Source organism: Rutidosis leptorrhynchoides, chromosome 6 (genome assembly GCF_046630445.1).
Source record: "Rutidosis leptorrhynchoides isolate AG116_Rl617_1_P2 chromosome 6, CSIRO_AGI_Rlap_v1, whole genome shotgun sequence".
NCBI classification, from domain to species: domain Eukaryota; kingdom Viridiplantae; phylum Streptophyta; class Magnoliopsida; order Asterales; family Asteraceae; genus Rutidosis; species Rutidosis leptorrhynchoides.
This window is the reverse complement of record NC_092338.1, coordinates 45,684,883-45,712,288: the sequence shown is the minus strand read 5'-3', so window position 1 is coordinate 45,712,288 and position 27,406 is coordinate 45,684,883. Positions and strand designations below refer to the sequence as shown.

The 27,406-nt window shown below is 34.6% G+C and overlaps 1 protein-coding gene and 1 non-coding gene across 2 annotated transcripts; both read left to right on the top strand.

Moving 5' to 3' along the window:
- The first annotated feature begins 40 nt into the window (after nt 1-40).
- LOC139853604 (nuclear pore complex protein NUP98A-like) lies at nt 41-27,188 on the top strand. Its single transcript, XM_071842985.1, has 10 exons — nt 41-103; nt 580-607; nt 2,003-2,092; nt 2,931-3,218; nt 3,336-3,638; nt 3,968-4,526; nt 4,661-4,751; nt 26,236-26,346; nt 26,435-26,609; nt 26,698-27,188. Exons 1-10 carry the CDS (start codon nt 41-43, stop codon nt 27,186-27,188), a joined length of 2,199 nt encoding a protein of 732 aa, XP_071699086.1.
- On the top strand, nt 2,743-2,815 carry TRNAL-UAA (transfer RNA leucine (anticodon UAA)). Its single transcript has one exon. It is a non-coding gene; the product is annotated as a tRNA-Leu (tRNA).
- Nucleotides 27,189-27,406: the final 218 nt, after the last annotated feature.

Sequence of the window (27,406 nt, the reverse complement as noted above, 5' to 3'; positions counted from 1 at the left end):
TTCTCGCTCAACAGTAGATGATAATTCAGATTCAGTTTTGATGGGTGTTGATCTTGGGTTTGGTGAAGATGAAGATGAAGGAGATAAAAAGAGAAGGGAAAATGTAATTTAACAGGAAGGTTAACTTTCATTAAGGCTAAGGATGTAATTGGAAATAGATAATGTCTTTAAGGATAAATTGTGTTGTTATAAATTGGTAGGGATGAAAAGAGAAAAAAGAATAACACGGGGATGATTTTTGCAATTTTGTCAAACATGAAATAGAGAGTATATTAGTACGTAATACTACCCCGTCCCAAATCTATTGTCCTGGTTTGACTTTGGAGATTTTTTCTTTTTAACTTTGACTTTAAATTTTTTTATGTGTTATATAATGCTTAATGAACGTTATACTCGTTAAAAACTTATTCAAAAAACAATTCATTGATATAAATTTCACCGAATAATATATAATAAAAACAAAGCTATTTAAAGTCAAAGTTAAAAGAAAAAGATATAGTCGAAACATGAGTTTTCTATTTGTAGTTCTAAGGATTATATTTTAAGTATTTAATTAAGCAAAATTTGGTGGTATATTAGGTTGGTTTGAAGAAGTTACTTGAAGGAGGTGGGTGATTATTATGAAAGTGAAAACAAACTATGTATGTTTAAACTTGTTAAAGATAAAATTAAGGGTTATCTTGATAACACTAACGATTATCTTTAGATTTTTTTTCCTCTTATAATTAATAATTACTCCCTCTGTCTCAAAAAACTTTCCACCTTTATATTTTGATTTATCTCAAAATTATTATCTTTTTTGCTAAATACCATTAAACGTCGTTAAAGTTTCAATTATATCTTCTTCTTTTTTTATTTTAAAAAACTTACTTTAAATATATCAATTAATATTTTAGTTACTCTTTATAATTATATTAAATAAAGGTTAAATTGGATATTTATCTATATATTCATATAAAGCTCTAAAATGATGATGTTATCATTAAGCTAATTACCCTTTAATTTTCATAATGATGATATCATAATTATATATTAATTTAATTAAAAAATAATAGGAAATCTTTTATAAAAGGAAATACTAATCTCTCATAAATTGTAATTTTAATTTTCTAAAAAAATTTAAAAAACATTTATTATTACTAATTATTGTTATTATTATTATTATTAAAAATGTAAATACTCAACTTTGAGCGAACTTTATTATTATTGTTTACTTTTAATATAATAGTTATAGTTATAATTATAATTATAATTATTATTAATATTCAAATATGAATTCTTTTTACAAAATTAATTACGTTACATATGTATGCGAAAATACATGTCTCTATATATATGTAAAAACAACGACAAGTTTCTTAGTCAAACGGGTCATTAAAATAAATGACTTCAACATTTACATTTACTTAATACTTAAAATATGTGATTAAATTATTTCGTTTAAACAAACTCGTAATTTTACTAGTTTATATGTTAAATCTATCTGACAAAGAAAAAGTTAAATAGGATTTTTTTTTTGTTGGAATGAGGAGTAACTAATTTTCATAAAATAGCTTTAACCGTAAGCTAAGCAGGAATGACGTGTACACAGCTTAATATTGAGGCTACTCCCACACTTACGCGGCAAAATTCATTCATCTATATAAACAAAATCACCGATTTATTAATTACTTCATTAACACAGAATTATAATCATATAATTCCAATAATCCAAAAACAAACAACACCTTTGATCATATTCATATTCATATTCATATTCATATTCATATTCATATTCATATTCATATACGAATATGTTTTCCTGTTCAACTCCACGTAAGTCGTTAAACATTGATCATTATATGAATTTTTTCTGTACAACATTTGATATGAATTACTGCAACATATACATAAAAGGAGATTAGAACGTATTAGTAAGATCTAACGATCTGTCGATCTTATTCTGATCTTTAGTGATGTAAACTTTATTTTTTTTTAATTTTTTTAAATTTTGTTGCAACAGGTGCGAATGCAAGCAGTAGGGTTTTCGGGAGTCCACCGGTTTTTGGGGTAGCGATTCAACTTCCAATTACTCTTAAACCTGTGTTTGGTGGTTAGTATGAATTACTGAATTACGTTATTATTCTTACTGTTTATACGAATCGTGATTAGGTTTTTATTGTAGTTATATATATATTTATATCTTATTATTGTTTATTCATCTATTGCTTATCTGTAGCTTATTAGAGAACTTTTGCAAGCTTATCTACACACAAAATTTATTGAGAGATTAATACTGGGGTTAAACTTAGTATTTATGATGATGTCATGGCAAACCCTAGGGCTAAACGCTAAAATCCTAATTTGGGTAGAAATCCCTAAAAATTTGAAACTTTAAATTAACGGGTTGATTATCTAATAAAATACTTGTGTTGATGTGTGAAATACTAACAGTCACACAATGTAATTATGTTTCTAGATTTAGTAGCAACTCAACTAGGGTTTGCCATGTCATCTGCCTTGTTTCGAGCTTTTTGTCCATATATAGCACAAGTTACACTCATTTCAAGGTTAACCGTTTCTTATCGTGTTCATAGATGAGTTGGCTAAATTGAAATTTCGTTGATTGACTATAATTTCCTCCTTTAATACTGAAAGAGGTTTGGCATTAAATTAGTAGATAAGTTTATCTTCATACAGTGGTAATAATGCTTACTGGGTTGACTAATTTAATAATTAATAATATCTGAATCTGAATTAAAAGCGCTCTTAATTCAGTCTGGCAGAATGTTGGTCGTAAAAACCAATGTCGTAGGTTCAAATCCTACAGAGCGTAATTTCAAAAGAATGTCAGGAACATTTACATGTGTTTTGAACCTGAAGACTTTTATTAGTTAACGAATTTAACAATTGTGGGCTTTTTCCCCCCTGTAAATGACACTAATTTGCAGGACCTTATAGCAAAAGATCAGGATTTGATTCTGAACAGTCGCGTTTTGGTGCCCTAGAAAGAGGAAGCAGAGTTGCAGATCAAAAAGCTGCCGTGGACCCATCTAGTGTAGAGAAACTTGTTTCGATTTGTGCCATGCCTGCTTATGAAGGTAAAAGCCATGAAGAATTAAGGTGGGAGCATTACAAGTCCACTGGAAAAGGTATGCTTGATTTCTTTAAGATTCTGTATGCAACTTTAGCTTTCCTATCTAGTAGATGTCGTAATATGGGTGGGTTGGGCAGACTGGGTAACATGTCTAAATAGTTAGTTCTTTTGGGGCAGGGTGCAAAAGTTCTTTGAGTATTTAGTGTCTCAAATACGATTACAATTTGTTTTCCTGTTTTTCTTTTCTTCTCTAATGCAGGTGGATTTGGCTTAAGATCATCAGCAGTACCATCAACATCATCACCAGTTACAAATTTTTCCAAGGGACCCAATTCAATCTCTACTACACCAGTAAAACCTAACCCATTCAGTAATAAATTATCGTTGGTACCCACAGACACACCTACCTGGAAGTTTCCTGGTCCCACACAGACTGCCACCTGGAAGTATCCTGGCCCTACATCTAGTGGAGAGAAACTTGTTTCGATATCTGCCTTGCCCGCTTATGTAGCTAAAAGCCAGGAAGAATTAAGGTGGGAGGATTACAAGTCTAACAGAAAAGGTATGCTTGATTTCCTTAGGATCCATATGCAACTTTAGCTTTCCCATCTAGTAGAGGTAGTAAAATGGGTGGGTCTGACTGACTGGGTAAAATTTCAAAATGGTTGGTTCTTTTGGGGCAGGGTGCAAAAGGTCTTCGAGTATTTAGTGTGTCAAATACGGTTAATAAACTGATTATAGCTGGTTTTACATATCTAATTTGGTTCAATGTCAATCCATCAGAACGTTCCCAAATCGACCCACCCATTAATACGTGAATATTGCTTTCTCTACCATATAGAGAGCACATATGATTAAAATTTGTTTCCCTGTTTTTTTCCTTTAATGCAGGTGGATTTGGCTTACGATCATCAGCAGCACCAACAATCTCTTCTACACCAATGAAACCTAACCCGTTTGGTACGCTACCCACAAACACGTCTACCCGAAAGTCCCCTGGTCCCAAAAAAACCGTCACTTGGAAGAATCCTATATCTACCTTCTCTACTTATCAGCCACTTGACTTTTCATCTTCTGCAAACACTTTGACCCCAATAGACCAATCATCTAACTCTATGGTGACTGCATCTGTCAATTCTGTCTCGGTTTCACCTTCACCTTTATTTAGTATCCCCTCTATAAACCCTTGTGTATCACCAATGCATCAGTTGACTACCACAACTTTTCCTATTCCCAAATCTGCATCATTGACTTCTGGTCAACCTAGCACACCATCTGCTTGCTGCTCAACTCATGTAAACCAACCTGCTAACTCTGTTTTGGTTGATGATCATAAGTCCTGTGGATTGGGTTCACCTTTCAATCAACCAACAGCAGCATTTACACCTGGTGCTTCTTCAAGTCACAATTTTAATGGGAAAATAACAGAAAAAAATTATGATTCTCAACTGTGAGTTTTTTCTTACCCTATACTTTCATATATAAATGTTTTTCTATATCATGTTTCGTTGTTTATATGTTGCTCACCTCTTGTATTGCATGTGTCCATCTTACTAGCATGAATCAACCGACAACTGCTGCAAGTCCATTTGGAACGCTACCTCCAAAACCTCATATATTTTTTGAAGGTTCTAAATCAAAACAGCTCATTCAGTATGGAATATCCAGCATGACTGTAAGTATAACATCTTATTTTCATTATATTTATAGCATATGTAATTGAAATGTCCCGTTCTTATTGATTAAAAACGTTCCATATTAATTGATTTCGTTGCGAGGTTTTGACCTCTATATGAGACGTTTTTCAAAGACTGCATTCATTTTTAAAACAAACCATAACCTTTATTTCATAAATAAAGGTTTAAAAAGCTTTACGTAGATTATCAAATAATGATAATCTAAAATATCATGTTTACACACGACCATTACATAATGGTTTACAATACAAATATGTTACATCGAAATCAGTTTCTTGAATGCAGTTTTTACACAATATCATACAAACATGGACTCCAAATCTTGTCCTTATTTTAGTATGCAACAGCGGAAGCTCTTAATATTCACCTGAGAATAAACATGCTTTAAACGTCAACAAAAATGTTGGTGAGTTATAGGTTTAACCTATATATATCAAATCGTAACAATAGACCACAAGATTTCATATTTCAATACACATCCCATACATAGAGATAAAAATCATTCATATGGTGAACACCTGGTAACCGACATTAACAAGATGCATATATAAGAATATCCCCATCATTCCGGGACACCCTTCGGATATGATATAAATTTCGAAGTACTAAAGCATCCGGTTCTTTGGATGGGGTTTGTTAGGCCCAATAGATCTATCTTTAGGATTCGCGTCAATTAGGGTGTCTGTTCCCTAATTCATAGATTACCAGACTTAATAAAAAGGGGCATATTCGATTTCGATAATTCAACCATAGAATGTTGTTTCACGTACTTGTGTCTATTTTGTAAATCATTTATAAAACCTGCATGTATTCTCATCCCAAAAATATTAGATTTTAAAAGTGGGACTATAACTCACTTTCACAGATTTTTTACTTCGTCGGGAAGTAAGACTTGGCCACTGGTTGATTCACGAACCTATAACAATATATACATATATATCAAAGTATGTTCAAAATATATTTACAACACTTTTAATATATTTTGATGTTTTAAGTTTATTAAGTCAGCTGTCCTCGTTAGTAACCTACAACTAGTTGTCCACAGTTAGATGTACAGAAATAAATCGATAAATATTATCTTGAATCAATCCACGACCCAGTGTATACGTATCTCAGTATTGATCACAACTCAAACTATATATATTTTGGAATCAACCTCAACCCTGTATAGCTAACTCCAACATTCACATATAGAGTGTCTATGGTTGTTCCGAAATATATATAGATGTGTCGACATGATAGGTCGAAACATTGTATACGTGTCTATGGTATCTCAAGATTACATAATATACAATACAAGTTGATTAAGTTATGGTTGGAATAGATTTGTTACCAATTTTCACGTAGCTAAAATGAGAAAAATTATCCAATCTTGTTTTACCCATAACTTCTTCATTTTAAATCCGTTTTGAGTGAATCAAATTGCTATGGTTTCATATTGAACTATATTTTATGAATCTAAACAGAAAAGTATAGGTTTATAGTCGGAAAAATAAGTTACAAGTCGTTTTTGTAAAGGTAGTCATTTCAGTCGAAAGAACGACGTCTAGATGACCATTTTAGAAAACATACTTCCACTTTGAGTTTAATCATAATTTTTGGATATAGTTTCATGTTCATAATAAAAATAATTTTCTCAGAATAACAACTTTAAAATCAAAGTTTATCATAGTTTTTAATTAACTAACCCAAAACAGCCCGCGGTGTTACTACGACGGCGTAAATCCGGTTTTACGGTGTTTTTCGTGTTTCCAGGTTTTAAATCATTAAGTTAGCATATCATATAGATATAGAACATGTGTTTAGTTGATTTTAAAAGTCAAGTTAGAAGGATTAACTTTTGTTTGCGAACAAGTTTAGAATTAACTAAACTATGTTATAGTGATTACGAGTTTAAACCTTCGAATAAGATAGCTTTATATGTATGAATCGAATGATGTTATGAACATCATTACTACCTTAAGTTCCTTGGATAAACCTACTGGAAAAGAGAAAAATGGATCTAGCTTCAATGGATCCTTGGATGGCTCGAAGTTCTTGAAGCAGAATCATGACACGAAAACAAGTTCAAGTAAGATCATCACTTGAAATAAGATTGTTATAGTTATAGAAATTAAACCAAAGTTTGAATATGATTATTACCTTGTATTAGAATGATAACCTACTGTAAGAAACAAAGATTTCTTGAGGTTGGATGATCACCTTACAAGATTGGAAGTGAGCTAGCAAACTTGAAAGTATTCTTGATTTTATGAAACTAGAACTTTTGGAATTTATGAAGAACACTTAGAACTTGAAGATAGAACTTGAGAGAGATCAATTAGATGAAGAAAATTGAAGAATTAAAGTGTTTGTAGGTGTTTTTGGTCGTTGGTGTATGGATTAGATATAAAGGATATGTAATTTTGTTTTCATGTAAATAAGTCATGAATGATTACTCATATTTTTGTAATTTTATGAGATATTTCATGCTAGTTGCCAAATGATGGTTCCCACATGTGTTAGGTGACTCACATGGGCTGCTAAGAGCTGATCATTGGAGTGTATATACCAATAGTACATACATCTAAAAGCTGTGTATTGTACGAGTACGAATACGGGTGCATACGAGTAGAATTGTTGATGAAACTGAACGAGGATGTAATTGTAAGCATTTTTGTTAAGTAGAAGTATTTTGATAAGTGTATTGAAGTCTTTCAAAAGTGTATAAATACATATTAAAACACTACATGTATATACATTTTAACTGAGTCGTTAAGTCATCGTTAGTCGTTACATGTAAGTGTTGTTTTGAAACCTTTAGGTTAACGATCTTGTTAAATTTTGTTAACCCAATGTTTATAATATCAAATGAGATTTTAAATTATTATATTATCATGATATTATCATGTATGAATATCTCTTAATATGATATATATACATTAAATATCTTTACAACGATAATCGTTACATATATGTCTCGTTTAAAAATCATTAAGTTAGTAGTCTTGTTTTTACATATGTAGTTCATTGTTAATATACTTAATGATATGTTTACTTATCATAGTATCATGTTAACTATATATATATCCATATATATGTCATCATATAGTTTTTACAAGTTTTAACGTTCGTGAATCACCGGTCAACTTGGGTGGTCAATTGTCTATATGAAACATATTTAAATTAATCAAGTCTTAAGAAGTTTGACTGCTTAACATGTTGGAAACATTTAATCATGTAAATATCAATCTCAATTAATATATATAAACATGGAAAAGTTCGGGTCACTACAGTACCTACCAGTTAAATAAATTTCGTCCCGAAATTTTAAGCTGTTGAAGGTGTTGACGAATCTTCTGGAAATAGATGCAGGTATTTCTTCTTCATCTGATCTTCACGCTCCCAGGTGAACTCGGGTCCTATACGAGCATTCCATCGAATCTTAACAATTGGTATCTTGTTTTGCTTAAGTCTTTTAACCTCACGATCCATTATTTCGACGGGTTCTTCGATGAATTGAAGTTTTTCGTTGATTTGGATTTCATCTAACGGAATAGTGAGATCTTCTTTAGCAAAACATTTCTTCAAATTCGAGACGTGGAAAGTGTTATGTACAGCCGCGAGTTGTTGAGGTAACTCTAGTCGGTAAGCTACTGGTCCGACACGATCAATAATCTTGAATGGTCCAATATACCTTGGATTTAATTTCCCTCGTTTACCAAATCGAACAACGCCTTTCCAAGGTGCAACTTTAAGCATGACCATCTCTCCAATTTCAAATTCTATATCTTTTCTTTTAATGTCAGCATAGCTCTTTTGTCGACTTTGGGCGGTTTTCAACCGTTGTTGAATTTGGATGATCTTCTCGGTAGTTTCTTGTATAATCTCTGGACCCGTAATCTGTCTATCCCCCACTTCACTCCAACAAATCGGAGACCTGCACTTTCTACCATAAAGTGCTTCAAACGGCGCCATCTCAATGCTTGAATGGTAGCTGTTGTTGTAGGAAAATTCTGCTAACGGTAGATGTCGATCCCAACTGTTTCCGAAATCAATAACACATGCTCGTAGCATGTCTTCAAGCGTTTGTATCGTCCTTTCGCTCTGCCCATCAGTTTGTGGATGATAGGCAGTACTCATGTCTAGACGAGTTCCTAATGCTTGCTGTAATGTCTGCCAGAATCTTGAAATAAATCTACCATCCCTATCAGAGATAATAGAGATTGGTATTCCATGTCTGGAGACGACTTCCTTCAAATACAGTCGTGCTAACTTCTCCATCTTGTCATCTTCTCTTATTGGCAAGAAGTGTGCTGATTTGTTGAGACGATCAACTATTACCCAAATAGTATCAAAACCACTTGCAGTCCTTGGCAATTTAGTGATGAAATCCATGGTAATGTTTTCCCATTTCCATTCTGGGATTTCGGGTTGTTGAAGTAGACCCGATGGTTTCTGATGCTCAGCTTTGACCTTAGAACACGTCAAACATTCTCCTACGTATTTAGCAACATCGGCTTTCATACCCGGCCACCAAAAATGTTTCTTGAGATCCTTGTACATCTTCCCCGTTCCAGGATGTATTGAGTATCTGGTTTTATGAGCTTCTCTAAGTACCATTTCTCTCATATCTCCAAATTTTGGTACCCAAATCCTTTCAGCCCTATACCGGGTTCCGTCTTCCCGAATATTAAGATGCTTCTCCGATCCTTTGGGTATTTCATCCTTTAAATTTTCCTCTTTTAAAACTCCTTGTTGCGCCTCCTTTATTTGAGTAGTAAGGTTATTATGAATCATTATATTCATAGATTTTACTCGAATGGGTTCTCTGTCCTTCCTGCTCAAGGCATCGGCTACCACATTTGCCTTCCCCGGATGGTAACGAATCTCAAAGTCGTAATCATTCAATAATTCAATCCACCTACGCTGCCTCATATTCAGTTGTTTCTGATTAAATATGTGTTGAAGACTTTTGTGGTCGGTATATATAATACTTTTGACCCCATATAAGTAGTGCCTCCAAGTCTTTAATGCAAAAACAACTGCGCCTAATTCCAAATCATGCGTCGTATAATTTTGTTCGTGAATCTTCAATTGTCTAGACGCATAAGCAATCACCTTCGTTCGTTGCATTAATACACAACCGAGACCTTGCTTTGATGCATCACAATAAATCACAAAATCATCATTCCCTTCAGGCAATGACAATATAGGTGCCGTAGTTAGCTTTTTCTTCAATAACTGAAACGCTTTCTCTTGTTCATCATTCCATTCAAATTTCTACCCTTTATGCGTTAATGCAGTCAAGGGTTTTGCTATTCTGGAAAAGTCTTGGATGAACCTTCTGTAGTAACCAGCTAGTCCTAAAAACTGGCGTATGTGTTTCGGAGTTTTCGGGGTTTCCCACTTTTCAACAGTTTCTATCTTTTCCGGATCCACCTTAATACCTTCTTTGTTCACTATGTGACCGAGAAATTGAACTTCTTCCAACCAAAATGCACACTTTGAAAACTTAGCGTACAATTCTTCCTTCCTCAATACTTCTAACACCTTTCTCAAATGTTCACCGTGTTCTTGGTCATTCTTTGAGTAAATAAGTATGTCATCAATGAAAACAATGACAAACTTGTCAAGGTATGGTCCACACACTCGGTTCATAAGGTCCATGAACACAGCTGGTGCATTAGTTAACCAAACGGCATGACCATAAACTCGTAATGACCGTAACGTGTTCTGAAAGCAGTCTTTGGAATATCATCTTCTTTCACCCGCATTTGATGATACCCGGAACGTAAGTCAATCTTTGAATAAACAGACGAGCCTTGTAGTTGATCAAATAAGTCATCAATTCTCGGTAGTGGGTAGCGGTTCTTGATGGTAAGTTTGTTCAACTCTCGGTAGTCGATACACAACCTGAATGTACCATCTTTCTTCTTGACAAACAAAACAGGAGCTCCCCACGGTGATGTGCTTGGTCGAATGAAACCACGCTCTAAAAGTTCTTGTAATTGGCTTTGCAGTTCTTTCATCTCGCTGGGTGCGAGTCTGTAAGGAGCACGAGCTATTGGTGCAGCTCCTGGTACAAGATCTATTTGAAATTCAATGGATCGATGTGGGGGTAATCCCGGTAATTCATTCGGAAATACATCGGGAAATTCTTTTGCAATGGGAACATCATTGATGCTCTTTTCTTCAGTTTGTACTTTCTCGACGTGTGCTAGAACAGCATAGCAACCTTTTCTTATTAGTTTTTGTGCCTTCAAATTACTAATAAGATGTAGCTTCGTGTTGCCCTTTTCTCTGTACACCATTAAGGGTTTTCCTTTTTCTCGTATAATGCGAATTGCATTTTTGTAACAAACGATCTCTGCTTTCACTTCTTTCAACCAGTCCATACCGATTATCACATCAAAACTCCCTAACTCTACTGGTATCAAATCAATCTTAAATGTTTCGCTAACGAGTTTAATTTCTAGATTCCGACATATATTATCTGCTGAAATTAATTTACCATTTGCTAATTCGAGTAAAAATTTACTATCCAAAGGCGTCAATGGGCAACTTAATTTAGCACAAAAATCTCTACTCATATAGCTTCTATCCGCACCCGAATCAAATAAAACGTAAGCAGATTTATTGTCAATAAGAAACGTACCCGTAACAAGCTCCGGGTCTTCCTGTGCCTCTGCCGCATTAATATTGAAAACTCTTCCGCGGCCTTGTCCATTTGTGTTCTCCTGGTTCGGGCAATTTCTAATAATGTGGCCCGGTTTTCCACATTTATAACAAACTACATTGGCATAACTTGCTCCGACACTACTTGCTCCGCCATTACTCGTTCCGACACCATTTGTTCCTTTCGTTCTATTAACCCCTGGTCCGTAGACCTCACACTTCGCCGCGCTATGACCATTTCTTTTACACTTGTTGCAAAATTTGGTGCAGAACCCCGAGTGATACTTTTCACACCTTTGGCATAGCTGCTTCTGATTGTTGTTGTTGTTGCGGTTATTATTGTTGTTGGGATGATTGTTGTAGTTACTGTTGCTGTTGTTGTTGTTGTTGTTGTTGTTGTTGTTGTTGTTGTTATTGTTGGGCCGTTTGTTGTAGTTGCGATTGATGTTGCGATTGTTGGGATAATTGTTGCGATTATTGTTGTAATTGCTGCTGTTGTTGTATTGGTGATTCTTATCACCGTTTTCCTCCCACTTTCTTTTGACTTGCTTCACATTGGCCTCTTCAGCAGTCTGTTCTTTAATTCTTTCTTCAATCTGGTTCACCAGTTTGTGAGCCATTCTGCATGCCTGTTGTATAGAGGCGGGCTCGTGTGAACTTATATCTTCTTGGATTCTTTCCGGTAATCCTTTCACAAATGCGTCGATCTTCTCTTCCTCATCTTCGAATGCTCCCGGACACAATAGGCACAATTCTGTGAATCGTCTTTCGTACGTGGTAATATCAAATCCTTGGGTTCTTAACCCTCTAAGTTCTGTCTTGAGCTTATTAACCTCGGTTCTGGGACGGTACTTCTCGTTCATCAAGTGCTTGAATGCTGACCACGGTAGTGCGTACGCATCGTCTTGTCCCACTTGCTCTAGATAGGTATTCCACCATGTTAACGCAGAACCTGTGAAGGTATGCGTAGCGTACTTCACTTTGTCCTCTTCAGTACACTTACTTATGGCAAACACCGATTCGACCTTCTCGGTCCACCGTTTCAATCCGATCGGTCCTTCGGTTCCATCAAATTCCAAAGGTTTGCAGGCAGTGAATTCTTTGTAGGTGCATCCTACATGATTTCCTGTACTGCTAGATCCAAGGTTATTGTTGGTATGTAGCGCAGCCTGTACTGCGGCTATGTTTGAAGCTAGAAAAGTACGGAATTCCTCTTCATTCATATTCACGGTGTGTCGAGTAGTCGGTGCCATTTCCTTCAAAATAGTCAAATGGAACAAGTTAATCATACAGAATATTAAGAGTAGTTAATAGTATTTCGTAGCATAATATGAACTCATTTATAAAAGCTTTTTCTTCATATTAGCGTTTTATAAGTTTAAATTCGGGTAGTACCTACCCGTTAAGTTCATACTTAGTAGCTAATATACAATTCAACTACTACAATTCTATATGAAAAACTGATTATAATAATATTTCGCGTTCAAACTTTTATACAATATTTTACAAACTTACAATACCGCTTATTTTACATAAAGCATGAAATATAGCACACAATAACTTTGATACAAGATAGTTGTGAAGATAATTCTAGCTAGTACATAAGTCGTTCAGCAAAGGCAATAAATGAAATGTCCCGTTCTTATTGATTAAAAACGTTCCATATTAATTGATTTCGTTGCGAGGTTTTGACCTCTATATGAGACGTTTTTCAAAGACTGCATTCATTTTTAAAACAAACCATAACCTTTATTTCATAAATAAAGGTTTAAAAAGCTTTACGTAGATTATCAAATAATGATAATCTAAAATATCCTGTTTACACACGACCATTACATAATGGTTTACAATACAAATATGTTACATCGAAATCAGTTTCTTGAATGCAGTTTTTACACAATATCATACAAACATGGACTCCAAATCTTGTCCTTATTTTAGTATGCAACAGCGGAAGCTCTTAGTATTCACCTGAGAATAAACATGCTTTAAACGTCAACAAAAATGTTGGTGAGTTATAGGTTTAACCTATATATATCAAATCGTAACAATAGACCACAAGATTTCATATTTCAATACACATCTCATACATAGAGATAAAAAAATCATTCATATGGTGAACACCTGGTAACCGACAATAACAAGATGCATATATAAGAATATCCCCATCATTCCGGGACACCCTTCGGATATGATATAAATTTCGAAGTACTAAAGCATCCGGTACTTTGGATGGGGTTTGTTAGGCCCAATAGATCTATCTTTAGGATTCGCGTCAATTAGGGTGTCTGTTCCCTAATTCTTAGATTACCAGACTTAATAAAAAGGGGCATATTTGATTTAGATAATTCAACCATAGAATGTAGTTTCACGTACTTGTGTCTATTTTGTAAATCATTTATAAAACCTGCATGTATTCTCATCCCAAAAATATTAGATTTTAAAAGTGGGACTATAACTCACTTTCACAGATTTTTACTTCGTCGGGAAGTAAGACTTGGCCACTGGTTGATTCACGAACCTATAACAATATATACATATATATATCAAAGTATGTTCAAAATATATTTACAACACTTTTAATATATTTTGATGTTTTAAGTTTATTAAGTCAGCTGTCCTCGTTAGTAACCTACAACTAGTTGTCCACAGTTAGATGTACAGAAATAAATCGATAAATATTATCTTGAATCAATCCACGACCCAGTGTATACGTATCTCAGTATTGATCACAACTCAAACTATATATATTTTGGAATCAACCTCAACCCTGTATAGCTAACTCCAACATTCACATATAGAGTGTCTATGGTTGTTCCGAAATATATATAGATGTGTCGACATGATAGGTCGAAACATTGTATACGTGTCTATGGTATCTCAAGATTACATAATATACAATACAAGTTGATTAAGTTATGGTTGGAATAGATTTGTTACCAATTTTCACGTAGCTAAAATGAGAAAAATTATCCAATCTTGTTTTACCCATAACTTCTTCATTTTAAATCCGTTTTGAGTGAATCAAATTGCTATGGTTTCATATTGAACTATATTTTATGAATCTAAACAGAAAAGTATAGGTTTATAGTCGGAAAAATAAGTTACAAGTCGTTTTTGTAAAGGTAGTCATTTCAGTTGAAAGAACAACGTCTAGATGACCATTTTAGAAAACATACTTCCACTTTGAGTTTAACCATAATTTTTGGATATAGTTTCATGTTCATAATAAAAATCATTTTCTCAGAATAACAACTTTTAAATCAAAGTTTATCATAGTTTTTAATTAACTAACCCAAAACAGCCCGCGGTGTTACTACGACGCCGTAAATCCGGTTTTACGGTGTTTTTCGTGTTTCCAGGTTTTAAATCATTAAGTTAGCATATCATATAGATATAGAACATGTGTTTAGTTGATTTTAAAAGTCAAGTTAGAAGGATTAACTTTTGTTTGCGAACAATTTTAGAATTAACTAAACTATGTTCTAGTGATTACAAGTTTAAACCTTCGAATAAGATAGTTTTATATGTATGAATCGAATGATGTTATGAACATCATTACTACCTTAAGTTCCTTGGATGAACCTACTGGAAAAGAGAAAAATGGATCTAGCTTCAATGGATCCTTGGATGGCTCAAAGTTCTTGAAGCAAAATCATGACACGAAAACAAGTTCAAGTAAGATCATCACTTGAAATAAGATTGTTATAGTTATAGAAATTGAACCAAAGTTTGAATATGATTATTACCTTGTATTAGAATGATAACCTACTGTAAGAAACAAAGATTTCTTGAGGTTGGATGATCACCTTACAAGATTGGAAGTGAGCTAGCAAACTTGAAAGTATTCTTGATTTTAGGAAACTAGAACTTTTGGAATTTATGAAGAACACTTAGAACTTGAAGATAGAACTTGAGAGAGATCAATTAGATGAATAAAATTGAAGAATGAAAGTGTTTGTAGGTGTTTTTGGTCGTTGGTGTATGGATTAGATATAAAGGATATGTAATTTTGTTTTCATGTAAATAAGTCATGAATGATTACTCATATTTTTGTAATTTTATGAGATATTTCATGCTAGTTGCCAAATGATGGTTCCCACATGTGTTAGGTGACTCACATGGGCTGCTAAGAGCTGATCATTGGAGTGTATATACCAATAGTACATACATCTAAAAGCTGTGTATTGTACGAGTACGAATACGGGTGCATACGAGTAGAATTGTTGATGAAACTGAACGAGGATGTAATTGTAAGCATTTTTGTTAAGTAGAAGTATTTTGATAAGTGTCTTGAAGTCTTTCAAAAGTGTATGAATACATATTAAAACACTACATGTATATACATTTTAACTGAGTCGTTAAGTCATCGTTAGTCGTTACATGTAAATGTTGTTTTGAAACCTTTAGGTTAACGATCTTGTTAAATGTTGTTAACCCAATGTTTATAATATCAAAATAGATTTTAAATTATTATATTATCATTATATTATGATGTACGAATATCTCTTAATATGATATATATACATTAAATGTCGTTACAACGATAATCGTTACATATATGTCTCGTTTCAAAATCATTAAGTTAGTAGTCTTGTTTTTACATATGTAGTTCATTGTTAATATACTTAATGATATGTTTACATATCATAATATCATGTTAACTATATATATAACCATATATATGTCATCATATAGTTTTTACAAGTTTTAACGTTCGTGAATCACCGGTCAACTTGGGTGGTCAATTGTCTATATGAAACCTATTTCAATTAATCAAGTCTTAACAAGTTTGATTGCTTAACATGTTGGAAACATTTAATCATGTAAATATCAATATCAATTAATATATATAAACATGGAAAAGTTCGGGTCACTACAGTACCTACCCGTTAAATAAATTTCGTCCCGAAATTTTAAGCCGTTAAAGGTGTTGACGAATCTTCTGGAAATAGATGCGGGTATTTCTTCTTCATCTGATCTTCACGCTCCCAGGTGAACTCGGGTCCTCTACGAGCATTCCATCGAACCTTAACAATTGGTATCTTGTTTTGCTTAAGTCTTTTAACCTCACGATCCATTATTTCGACGGGTTCTTCGATGAATTGAAGTTTTTAGTTGATTTGGATTTCATCTAACGGAATAGTGAGATCTTCTTTAGCAAAACATTTCTTCAAATTCGAGACGTGGAAAGTGTTATGTACAGCCGTGAGTTGTTGAGGTAAATCAAGTCGGTAAGCTGCTGGTCCGACACGATCAATAATCTTGAATGGTCCAATATACCTTGGATTTAATTTCCCTCGTTTACCAAATCGAACAACGCCTTTCCAAGGTGCAACTTTAAGCATGACCATCTCTCCAATTTCAAATTCTATATCTTTTCTTTTAATGTCAGCGTAGCTCTTTTGTCGACTTTGGGCGGTTTTCAACCGTTGTTGAATTTGGATGATCTTCTCGGTAGTTTCTTGTATAATCTCCGGACCCGTAATCTGTCTATCCCCCACTTCACTCCAACAAATCGAAGACCTTCACTTTCTACCATAAAGTGCTTCAAACGGCGCCATCTCAATGCTTGAATGGTAGCTGTTGTTGTAGGAAAATTCTGCTAATGGTAGATGTCGATCCCAACTGTTTCCGAAATCAATAACACATGCTTGTAGCATGTCTTCAAGCGTTTGTATCGTCCTTTCGCTCTGCCCATCAGTTTGTGGATGATAGGCAGTACTCATGTCTAGACGAGTTCCTAATGCTTGCTGTAATGTCTGCCAGAATCTTGAAATAAATCTGCCATCCCTATCAGAGATAATAGAGATTGGTATTCCATGTCTGGAGATGACTTCCTTCAAATACAGTCGTGCTAACTTCTCCATCTTGTCATCTTCTCTTATTGGCAAGAAGTGTGCTGATTTGGTGAGACGATCAACTATTAGCCAAATAGTATCAAAACCACTTGCAGTCCTTGGCAATTTAGTGATGAAATCCATGGTAATGTTTTCCCATTTCCATTCCGGGATTTCGGGTTGTTGAAGTAGACCTGATGGTTTCTGATGCTCAGCTTTCACCTTAGAACACGTCAAACATTCTCCTACGTATTTAGCAATATCGGCTTTCATACCCGGCCACCAAAAATGTTTCTTGAGATCCTTGTACATCTTCCCCGTTCCAGGATGTATTGAGTATCTGGTTTTATGAGCTTCTCTAAGTACCATTTCTCTCATATCTCCAAATTTTGGTACCCAAATCCTTTCAGCCCTATACCGGGTTCCGTCTTCCCGAATATTAAGATGCTTCTCCGATCCTTTGGGTATTTCATCCTTTAAATTTCCCTCTTTTAAAACTCCTTGTTGCGCCTCCTTTATTTGAGTAGTAAGGTTATTATGAATCATTATATTCATAGATTTTACTCGAATGGGTTCTCTGTCCTTCCTGCTCAAGGCATCGGCTACCACATTTGCCTTCCCCGGGTGGTAACGAATCTCAAAGTCGTAATCATTCAATAATTCAATCCACCTACGCTGCCTCATATTCAGTTGTTTCTGATTAAATATGTGTTGAAGACTTTTGTGGTCAGTATATATAATACTTTTGACCCCATATAAGTAGTGCCTCCAAGTCTTTAATGCAAACACAACCGCGCCTAATTCCAAATCATGCGTCGTATAATTTTGTTCGTGAATCTTCAATTGTCTAGACGCATAAGCAATCACCTTCGTTCGTTGCATTAATACACAACCGAGACCTTGCTTTGATGCGTCACAATAAATCACAAAATCATCATTCCCTTCAGGCAATGATAATATAGGTGCCGTAGTTAGCTTTTTCTTCAATAACTGAAACGCTTTCTCTTGTTCATCATTCCATTCAAATTTCTTCCCTTTATGCGTTAATGCAGTCAAGGGTTTTGCTATTCTGGAAAAGTCTTGGATGAACCTTCTGTAGTAACCAGCTAGTCCTAAAAACTGGCGTATGTGTTTTGGAGTTTTCGGGGTTTCCCACTTTTCAACAGTTTCTATCTTTGCCGGATCCACCTTAATACCTTCTTTGTTCACTATGTGACCGAGGAATTGAACTTCTTCCAACCAAAATGCACACTTTGAAAACTTAGCGTACAATTCTTCCTTCCTCAATACTTCTAACACCTTTCTCAAATGTTCACCGTGTTCTTGGTCATTCTTTGAGTAAATAAGTATGTCATCAATGAAAACAATGACAAACTTGTCAAGGTATGGTCCACACACTCGGTTCATAAGGTCCATGAACACAGCTGGTGCATTAGTTAAACCAAACGGCATGACCATAAACTCGTAATGACCGTAACGTGTTCTGAAAGCAGTCTTTGGAATATCATCTTCTTTCACCCGCATTTGATGATACCCGGAACGTAAGTCAATCTTTGAATAAACAGACGAGCCTTGTAGTTGATCAAATAAGTCGTCGATTCTCGGTAGTGGGTAGCGGTTCTTGATGGTAAGTTTGTTCAACTCTCGGTAGTCGATACACAACCTGAATGTACCATCTTTCTTCTTGACAAACAAAACAGGAGCTCCCCACGGTGATGTGCTTGGTCGAATGAAACCACGCTCTAAAAGTTCTTGTAATTGGCTTTGCAGTTCTTTCATCTCGCTGGGTGCGAGTCTGTAAGGAGCACGAGCTATTGGTGCAGCTCCTGGTACAAGATCTATTTGAAATTCAACGGATCGATGTGGGGGTAATCCCGGTAATTCTTTCGGAAATACATCGGGAAATTCTTTTGCAATGGGAACATCATTGATGCTCTTTTCTTCAGTTTGTACTTTCTCGACGTGTGCTAGAACAGCATAGCAACCTTTTCTTATTAGTTTTTGTGCCTTCAAATTACTAATAAGATGTAGCTTCGTGTTGCCCTTTTCTCCGTACACCATTAAGGGTTTTCCTTTTTCTCGTATAATTCGAGTTGCATTTTTGTAACAAACGATCTCTGCTTTCACTTCTTTCAACCAGTCCATACCGATTATCACATCAAAACTCCCTAACTCTACTGGTATCAAATCAATCTTAAATGTTTCGCTAACAAGTTTAATTTCTCGATTCCGACATATATTATCTGCTGAGATTAATTTACCATTTGCTAATTCGAGTAAAAATTTACTATCCAAAGGCGTCAATGGACAACTTAATTTAGCACAAAAATCTCTACTCATATAGCTTCTATCCGCACCCGAATCAAATAAAACGTAAGCAGATTTATTGTCAATAAGAAACGTACCCATAACAAGCTCCGGGTCTTCTTGTGCCTCTGCCGCATTAATATTGAAAACTCTTCCGCGGCCTTGTCCATTCGTGTTCTCCTGGTTCGGGCAATTTCTAATAATGTGGCCCGGTTTTCCACATTTATAACAAACTACATTGGCATAACTTGCTCCGACACTACTTGCTCCACCATTACTCGTTCCGACACCATTTGTTCCTTTCGTTTTGTTAACCCCTGGTCCGTAGACATCACACTTCGCCGCGCTATGACCATTTCTTTTACACTTGTTGCAAAATTTGGTGCAGAACCCCGAGTGATTCTTTTCACACCTTTGGCATAGCTGCTTCTGATTGTTGTTGTTGTTGCGGTTATTATTGTTGTTGGGATGATTGTTGTAGTTGTTGTTGTTGTTGTTGTTGTTGGGCCGTTTGTTGTAGTTGCGATTGATGTTGCGATTGTTGGGATAATTGTTGCGATTATTGTTGTAATTGCTGTTGTTGTTGTATTGGTGATTCTTATCACCGTTTTCCTCCCACTTTCTTTTGACTTGCTTCACATTGGCCTCTTCAGCAGTCTGTTCTTTAATTCGTTCTTCAATCTGGTTCACTAGTTTGTGAGCCATTCTACATGCCTGTTGTATGGAGGCGGGCTCGTGTGAACTTATATCTTCTTGGATTCTTTCCGGTAATCCTTTCACAAACGCGTCGATCTTCTCTTCGTCATCTTCGAATGCTCCCGGACACAATAGGCACAATTCTGTGAATCGTCTTTCATACGTGGTAATATCAAATCCTTGGGTTCGTAACCCTCTAAGTTCTGTCTTGAGCTTATTGACCTCGGTTCTGGGACGGTACTTCTCGTTCATCAAGTGCTTGAATGCTGACCACGGTAGTGCGTACGCATCGTCTTGTCCCACTTGCTCTAGATAGGTATTCCACCATGTTAACGCAGAACCTGTGAAGGTATGCGTAGCGTACTTCACTTTGTCCTATTCAGTACACTTACTTATGGCAAACACCGATTCGACCTTCTCGGTCCACCGTTTCAATCCGATCGGTCCTTCGGTTCCATCAAATTCCAAAGGTTTGCAGGCAGTGAATTCTTTGTAGGTGCATCCTACACGATTTCCTGTACTGCCAGATCCAAGGTTATTGTTGGTATGTAGCGCAGCCTGTACCGCGGCTATGTTTGAAGCTAGAAAAGTACGAAATTCCTCTTCATTCATATTCACGGTATGTCGAGTAGTCGGTGCCATTTCCTTCAAAATAGTCAAATGGAACAAGTTAATCATACAGAATATTAAGAGTAGTTAATAGTATTTCGTAGCATAATATGAACTCATTTATAAAAGCTTTTTCTTCATATTAGCGTTTTATAAGTTTAAATTCGGGTAGTACCTACCCGTTAAGTTCATACTTAGTAGCTAATATACAATTCAACTACTACAATTCTATATGAAAAACTGATTATAATAATATTTCGCGTTCAAACTTTTATACAATATTTTACAAACTTACAATACCGCTTATTTTACATAAAGCATGAAATATAGCACACAATAACTTTGATACAAGATAGTTGTGAAGATAATTCTAGCTAGTACACAAGTCGTTCAGCAAAGGCAATAAAGACACGTAATTCATACGTCCAGAAACAAGTCATGCATTCTGGTTTTACTAGGATTACTTCCCATCCTTGGTCTTGTGGAACATAATCGTTATGGCCGTTGATAAGACAGCGTGTTGTAACGTCGTCAAAGGGACGAGGGTTACGTAATGACCAACAGTCTCGTAATAACCTAAAAACCTCATTTCTTACTCCAATTACCGACTCCGTTACTTGTGGGAACGTTTTGTTTAATAGTTGTTGCCCGATGTTCTTGTTCTCACTTTGGTGAGAAGCGAACATTACTAACCCGTAAGCATAACATGCTTCTTTATGTTGCATGCTAGCCGCTTTTTCTAAATCACGAAGTCCTATATTCGAATATACTGAGTCAAAATAATTTCTTAACCCGTTGCGTAAAATAGCATTTGGGTTCCCCGCAATATTTGCGTCAAAGTAAACACATCGTAACTTATGGATTTCCCAATGTGATATCCCCCATCTTCCGAACGAAAGTCTCTTATAAACCAAGACATTCTTGGAACGTTCTTCGAATGTCTTACAAACTGATCTCGCCTTAAATAGTTGTGCCGAGGAATTCTGACCGACTCTAGACAAGATTTCATCAATCATGTCTCCGGGTAGGTCTCTTAAAATATTGGGTTGTCTATCCATTTTGTGTTTTTAAACTGTAAAATAGACAAGAGTTAGATTCATAAAAAAAATACTTATTAATACAAGCAATTTTTACATATATCATAAAGCATAAGCACACTATATTACATATATTACACCACACGAATACAACTATCTTATTCCGACTCGCTCGTTTCTTCTTCTTCGGTTTTGGTTCGTTTTGCCAAGTTTCTAGGGATATATGATGTTCCCCTAATACGAGCCGTAATTTTCCACATTGGTTTAGAAAAACCTGGTGGTTTAGAGGTTCCCGGGTCATTGTTACAACTTAAGGACTTCGGGGGTTGACGATACATATAAAGTTCATCGGGGTTGGAATTAGATTTCTCTATTTTTATGCCCTTTCCCTTATTATTTTCTTTTGCCTTTTTAAATTCAGTTGGGGTAATTTCTATAACATCATCGGAATTCTCGTCGGAATCCGATTCATCGGAGAATTGGTAATCCTCCCAATATTTTGCTTCCTTGGCGGAAACACCATTGACCATAATTAACCTTGGTCGGTTGGTTGAGGATTCTTTTTTTACTTAACCGTTTTATTATTTCCCCCACCGGTTCTATTTCTTCTTCCGGTTCCGATTCTTCTTCCGGTTCCGATTCTTCTTCCGGTTCCGACTCTTCTTCCGGTTCCTCTTCGGGAACTTGTGAATCAGTCCACGAATCATTCCAATTTACATTTGACTCTTCATTATTATTAGGTGAGTCAATGGGACTTGTTCTAGAGGTAGACATCTATCACATAATATCAAACATGATAAGAGATTAATATATCACATAATATTCATATGTTAAAAATATATAGTTTCCAACAAAAATGTTAAGCAATCATTTTTAAAGAAAACACGGTCGAAGTCCAGACTCACTAATGCATCCTAACAAACTCGATAAGACACACTAATGCAAATTTTCTGGTTCTCTAAGACCAACGCTCGGATACCAACTGAAATGTCCCGTTCTTATTGATTAAAAACGTTCCATATTAATTGATTTCGTTGCGAGGTTTTGACCTCTATATGAGACGTTTTTCAAAGACTGCATTCATTTTTAAAACAAACCATAACCTTTATTTCATAAATAAAGGTTTAAAAAGCTTTACGTAGATTATCAAATAATGATAATCTAAAATATCCTGTTTACACACGACCATTACATAATGGTTTACAATACAAATATGTTACATCGAAATCAGTTTCTTGAATGCAGTTTTTACACAATATCATACAAACATGGACTCCAAATCTTGTCCTTATTTTAGTATGCAACAGCGGAAGCTCTTAGTATTCACCTGAGAATAAACATGCTTTAAACGTCAACAAAAATGTTGGTGAGTTATAGGTTTAACCTATATATATCAAATCGTAACAATAGACCACAAGATTTCATATTTCAATACACATCCCATACATAGAGATAAAAAAATCATTCATATGGTGAACACCTGGTAACCGACAATAACAAGATGCATATATAAGAATATCCCCATCATTCCGGGACACCCTTCGGATATGATATAAATTTCGAAGTACTAAAGCATCCGGTACTTTGGATGGGGTTTGTTAGGCCCAATAGATCTATCTTTAGGATTCGCGTCAATTAGGGTGTCTGTTCCCTAATTCTTAGATTACCAGACTTAATAAAAAGGGGCATATTCGATTTAGATAATTCAACCATAGAATGTAGTTTCACGTACTTGTGTCTATTTTGTAAATCATTTATAAAACCTGCATGTATTCTCATCCCAAAAATATTAGATTTTAAAAGTGGGACTATAACTCACTTTCACAGATTTTTACTTCATCGGGAAGTAAGACTTGGCCACTGGTTGATTCACGAACCTATAACAATATATACATATATATATCAAAGTATGTTCAAAATATATTTACAACACTTTTAATATATTTTGATGTTTTAAGTTTATTAAGTCAGCTGTCCTCGTTAGTAACCTACAACTAGTTGTCCACAGTTAGATGTACAGAAATAAATCGATAAATATTATCTTGAATCAATCCACGACCCAGTGTATACGTATCTCAGTATTGATCACAACTCAAACTATATATATTTTGGAATCAACCTCAACCCTGTATAGCTAACTCCAACATTCACATATAGAGTGTCTATGGTTGTTCCGAAATATATATAGATGTGTCGACATGATAGGTCGAAACATTGTATACGTGTCTATGGTATCTCAAGATTACATAATATACAATACAAGTTGATTAAGTTATGGTTGGAATAGATTTGTTACCAATTTTCACGTAGCTAAAATGAGAAAAATTATCCAATCTTGTTTTACCCATAACTTCTTCATTTTAAATCCGTTTTGAGTGAATCAAATTGCTATGGTTTCATATTGAACTCTATTTTATGAATCTAAACAGAAAAGTATAGGTTTATAGTCGGAAAAATAAGTTACAAGTCGTTTTTGTAAAGGTAGTCATTTCAGTCGAAAGAACGACGTCTAGATGACCATTTTAGAAAACATACTTCCACTTTGAGTTTAACCATAATTTTTGGATATAGTTTCATGTTCATAATAAAAATCATTTTCTCAGAATAACAACTTTTAAATCAAAGTTTATCATAGTTTTTAATTAACTAACCCAAAACAGCCCGCGGTGTTACTACGACGGCGTAAATCCGGTTTTACGGTGTTTTTCGTGTTTCCAGGTTTTAAATCATTAAGTTAGCATATCATATAGATATAGAACATGTGTTTAGTTGATTTTAAAAGTCAAGTTAGAAGGATTAACTTTGTTTGCGAACAAGTTTAGAATTAACTAAACTATGTTCTAGTGATTACAAGTTTAAACCTTCGAATAAGATAGTTTTATATGTATGAATCGAATGATGTTATGAACATCATTAATACCTTAAGTTCCTTGGATAAACCTACTTGAAAAGAGAAAAATGGATCTAGCTTCAATGGATCCTTGGATGGCTCGAAGTTCTTGAAGCAGAATCATGACACGAAAACAAGTTCAAGTAAGATAATCACTTGAAATAAGATTGTTATAGTTATAGAAATTGAACCAAAGTTTGAATATGATTATTACCTTGTATTAGAATGATAACCTACTGTAAGAAACAAAGATTTCTTGAGGTTGGATGATCACCTTACAAGATTGGAAGTGAGCTAGCAAACTTGAAAGTATTCTTGATTTTATGAAACTAGAACTTTTGGAATTTATGAAGAACACTTAGAACTTGAAGATAGAACTTGAGAGAGATCAATTAGATGAAGAAAATTGAAGAATGAAAGTGTTTGTAGGTGTTTTTGGTCGTTGGTGTATGGATTAGATATAAAGGATATGTAATTTTGTTTTCATGTAAATAAGTCATGAATGATTACTCATATTTTTGTAATTTTATGAGATATTTCATGCTAGTTGCCAAATGATGGTTCCCACATGTGTTAGGTGACTCACATGGGCTGCTAAGAGCTGATCATTGGAGTGTATATACCAATAGTACATACATCTAAAATCTGTGTATTGTACGAGTACGAATACGGGTGCATACGAGTAGAATTGTTGATGAAACTGAACGAGGATGTAATTGTAAGCATTTTTGTTAAGTAGAAGTATTTTGATAAGTGTATTGAAGTCTTTCAAAAGTGTATAAATACATATTAAAACACTACATGTATATACATTTTAACTGAGTCGTTAAGTCATCGTTAGTCGTTACATGTAAGTGTTGTTTTGAAACCTTTAGGTTAACGATCTTGTTAAATTTTGTTAACCCAATGTTTATAATATCAAATGAGATTTTAAATTATTATATTATCATGATATTATCATGTATGAATATCTCTTAATATGATATATATACATTAAATATCTTTACAACGATAATCGTTACATATATGTCTCGTTTAAAAATCATTAAGTTAGTAGTCTTGTTTTTACATATGTAGTTCATTGTTAATATACTTAATGATATGTTTACTTATCATAGTATCATGTTAACTATATATATATCCATATATATGTCATCATATAGTTTTTACAAGTTTTAACGTTCGTGAATCACCGGTCAACTTGGGTGGTCAATTGTCTATATGAAACATATTTCAATTAATCAAGTCTTAACAAGTTTGATTGCTTAACATGTTAGAAACATTTAATCATGTAAATATCAATCTCAATTAATATATATAAACATGGAAAAGTTCGGGTCACTACAGTAATGATCTTTTGTGTTTGATATATATGCTATGGTATCATGATTTAATACAATTAATACTAATACATGTCATCTCACAGGTCAAGGACGAACCAACATCAGTTAGAAATCCCATGTTGACTGCTAGGCATCTTTCTAGACGAATCAAGCTACCAGTTCAGAAGTATGACCCAAAACTAAATGGTCCAAAGGTGAGATTTATTACAAAACTGTTTTTGGACCGCTCATACTTTAGTGACAGTAATGAGATATTAAAACTTTGATTGGTTTATTATGCAGACACCATTTTTTAGTGAAACTAGGGAGATACCACCTGCTGATGTATTTGTTCCAAGAGAGAATCCAAGGGAGTTGGTTGTCTTTCGTGAAATGATGTGGCCACCTAGGTCTATTACTAAAAACATACAAAAAGAGGATTCTTCAGATAGCAGCATTTATAAGGAGGATGGAAAAGGTACTTTCTTTTAACACACAATCACTTGCTTACTGTTTCAGTTTATTTTTATCTTTCCTATCTGACATCATTGCATATGTTTGTACAGATGATCCGATTAAAGATCAAGAATCTGCTACTGTTCTTGATGCTCCATCAAAACTTCAGCAACTCGACTACTACACGCAACCTCAAGTTTCAGAGCTGGAAGCAAACGAAAGAGCCGAGCCAGGATTTTGCAGTCATGTGAAGGACTTTGTAATTGGACGTCATGGTTATGGGAGTATCAAGTTCTTAGGGGAGACAGATGTCAGAAAGCTCAATCTTGAAACAATCATTCAATTTAACTACCGAGAAGTAATTGTGTATATGGACGAGAGCATGAAACCTCCAGTTGGTGAAGGACTTAATAAACTAGCCGAGATAACACTTCTTAACATTAATTGCATTGACAAAAGAACTGGAGTGAAGTATGAAGATGGGTTGAAGGTCGATAGATATACAGATATGCTAAAGAAGAAGGCGGTTGCAAAAGGTGTTGAGTTTATGTCGTATGATGCGGTTCGAGGTGAATGGAAATTTAGAGTCAAACACTTTTGAAGATGATTGTAACTTCGTATATGTGTAGAGGGTTTTTTTGCTTTAGATTCATCGTTTTATATTATTAGAATTTGAATAACTATGTTGCTATTTGTATTGTGCTTCGATGTTTATTGACATTTTTTGCAATGTAATTTTAAGAAAAATTAGAAGTTGCTGATGTTAAACAATGTATTGTAATAAAATGGCTTTCATTGTGATATAGCAACAATTATCCA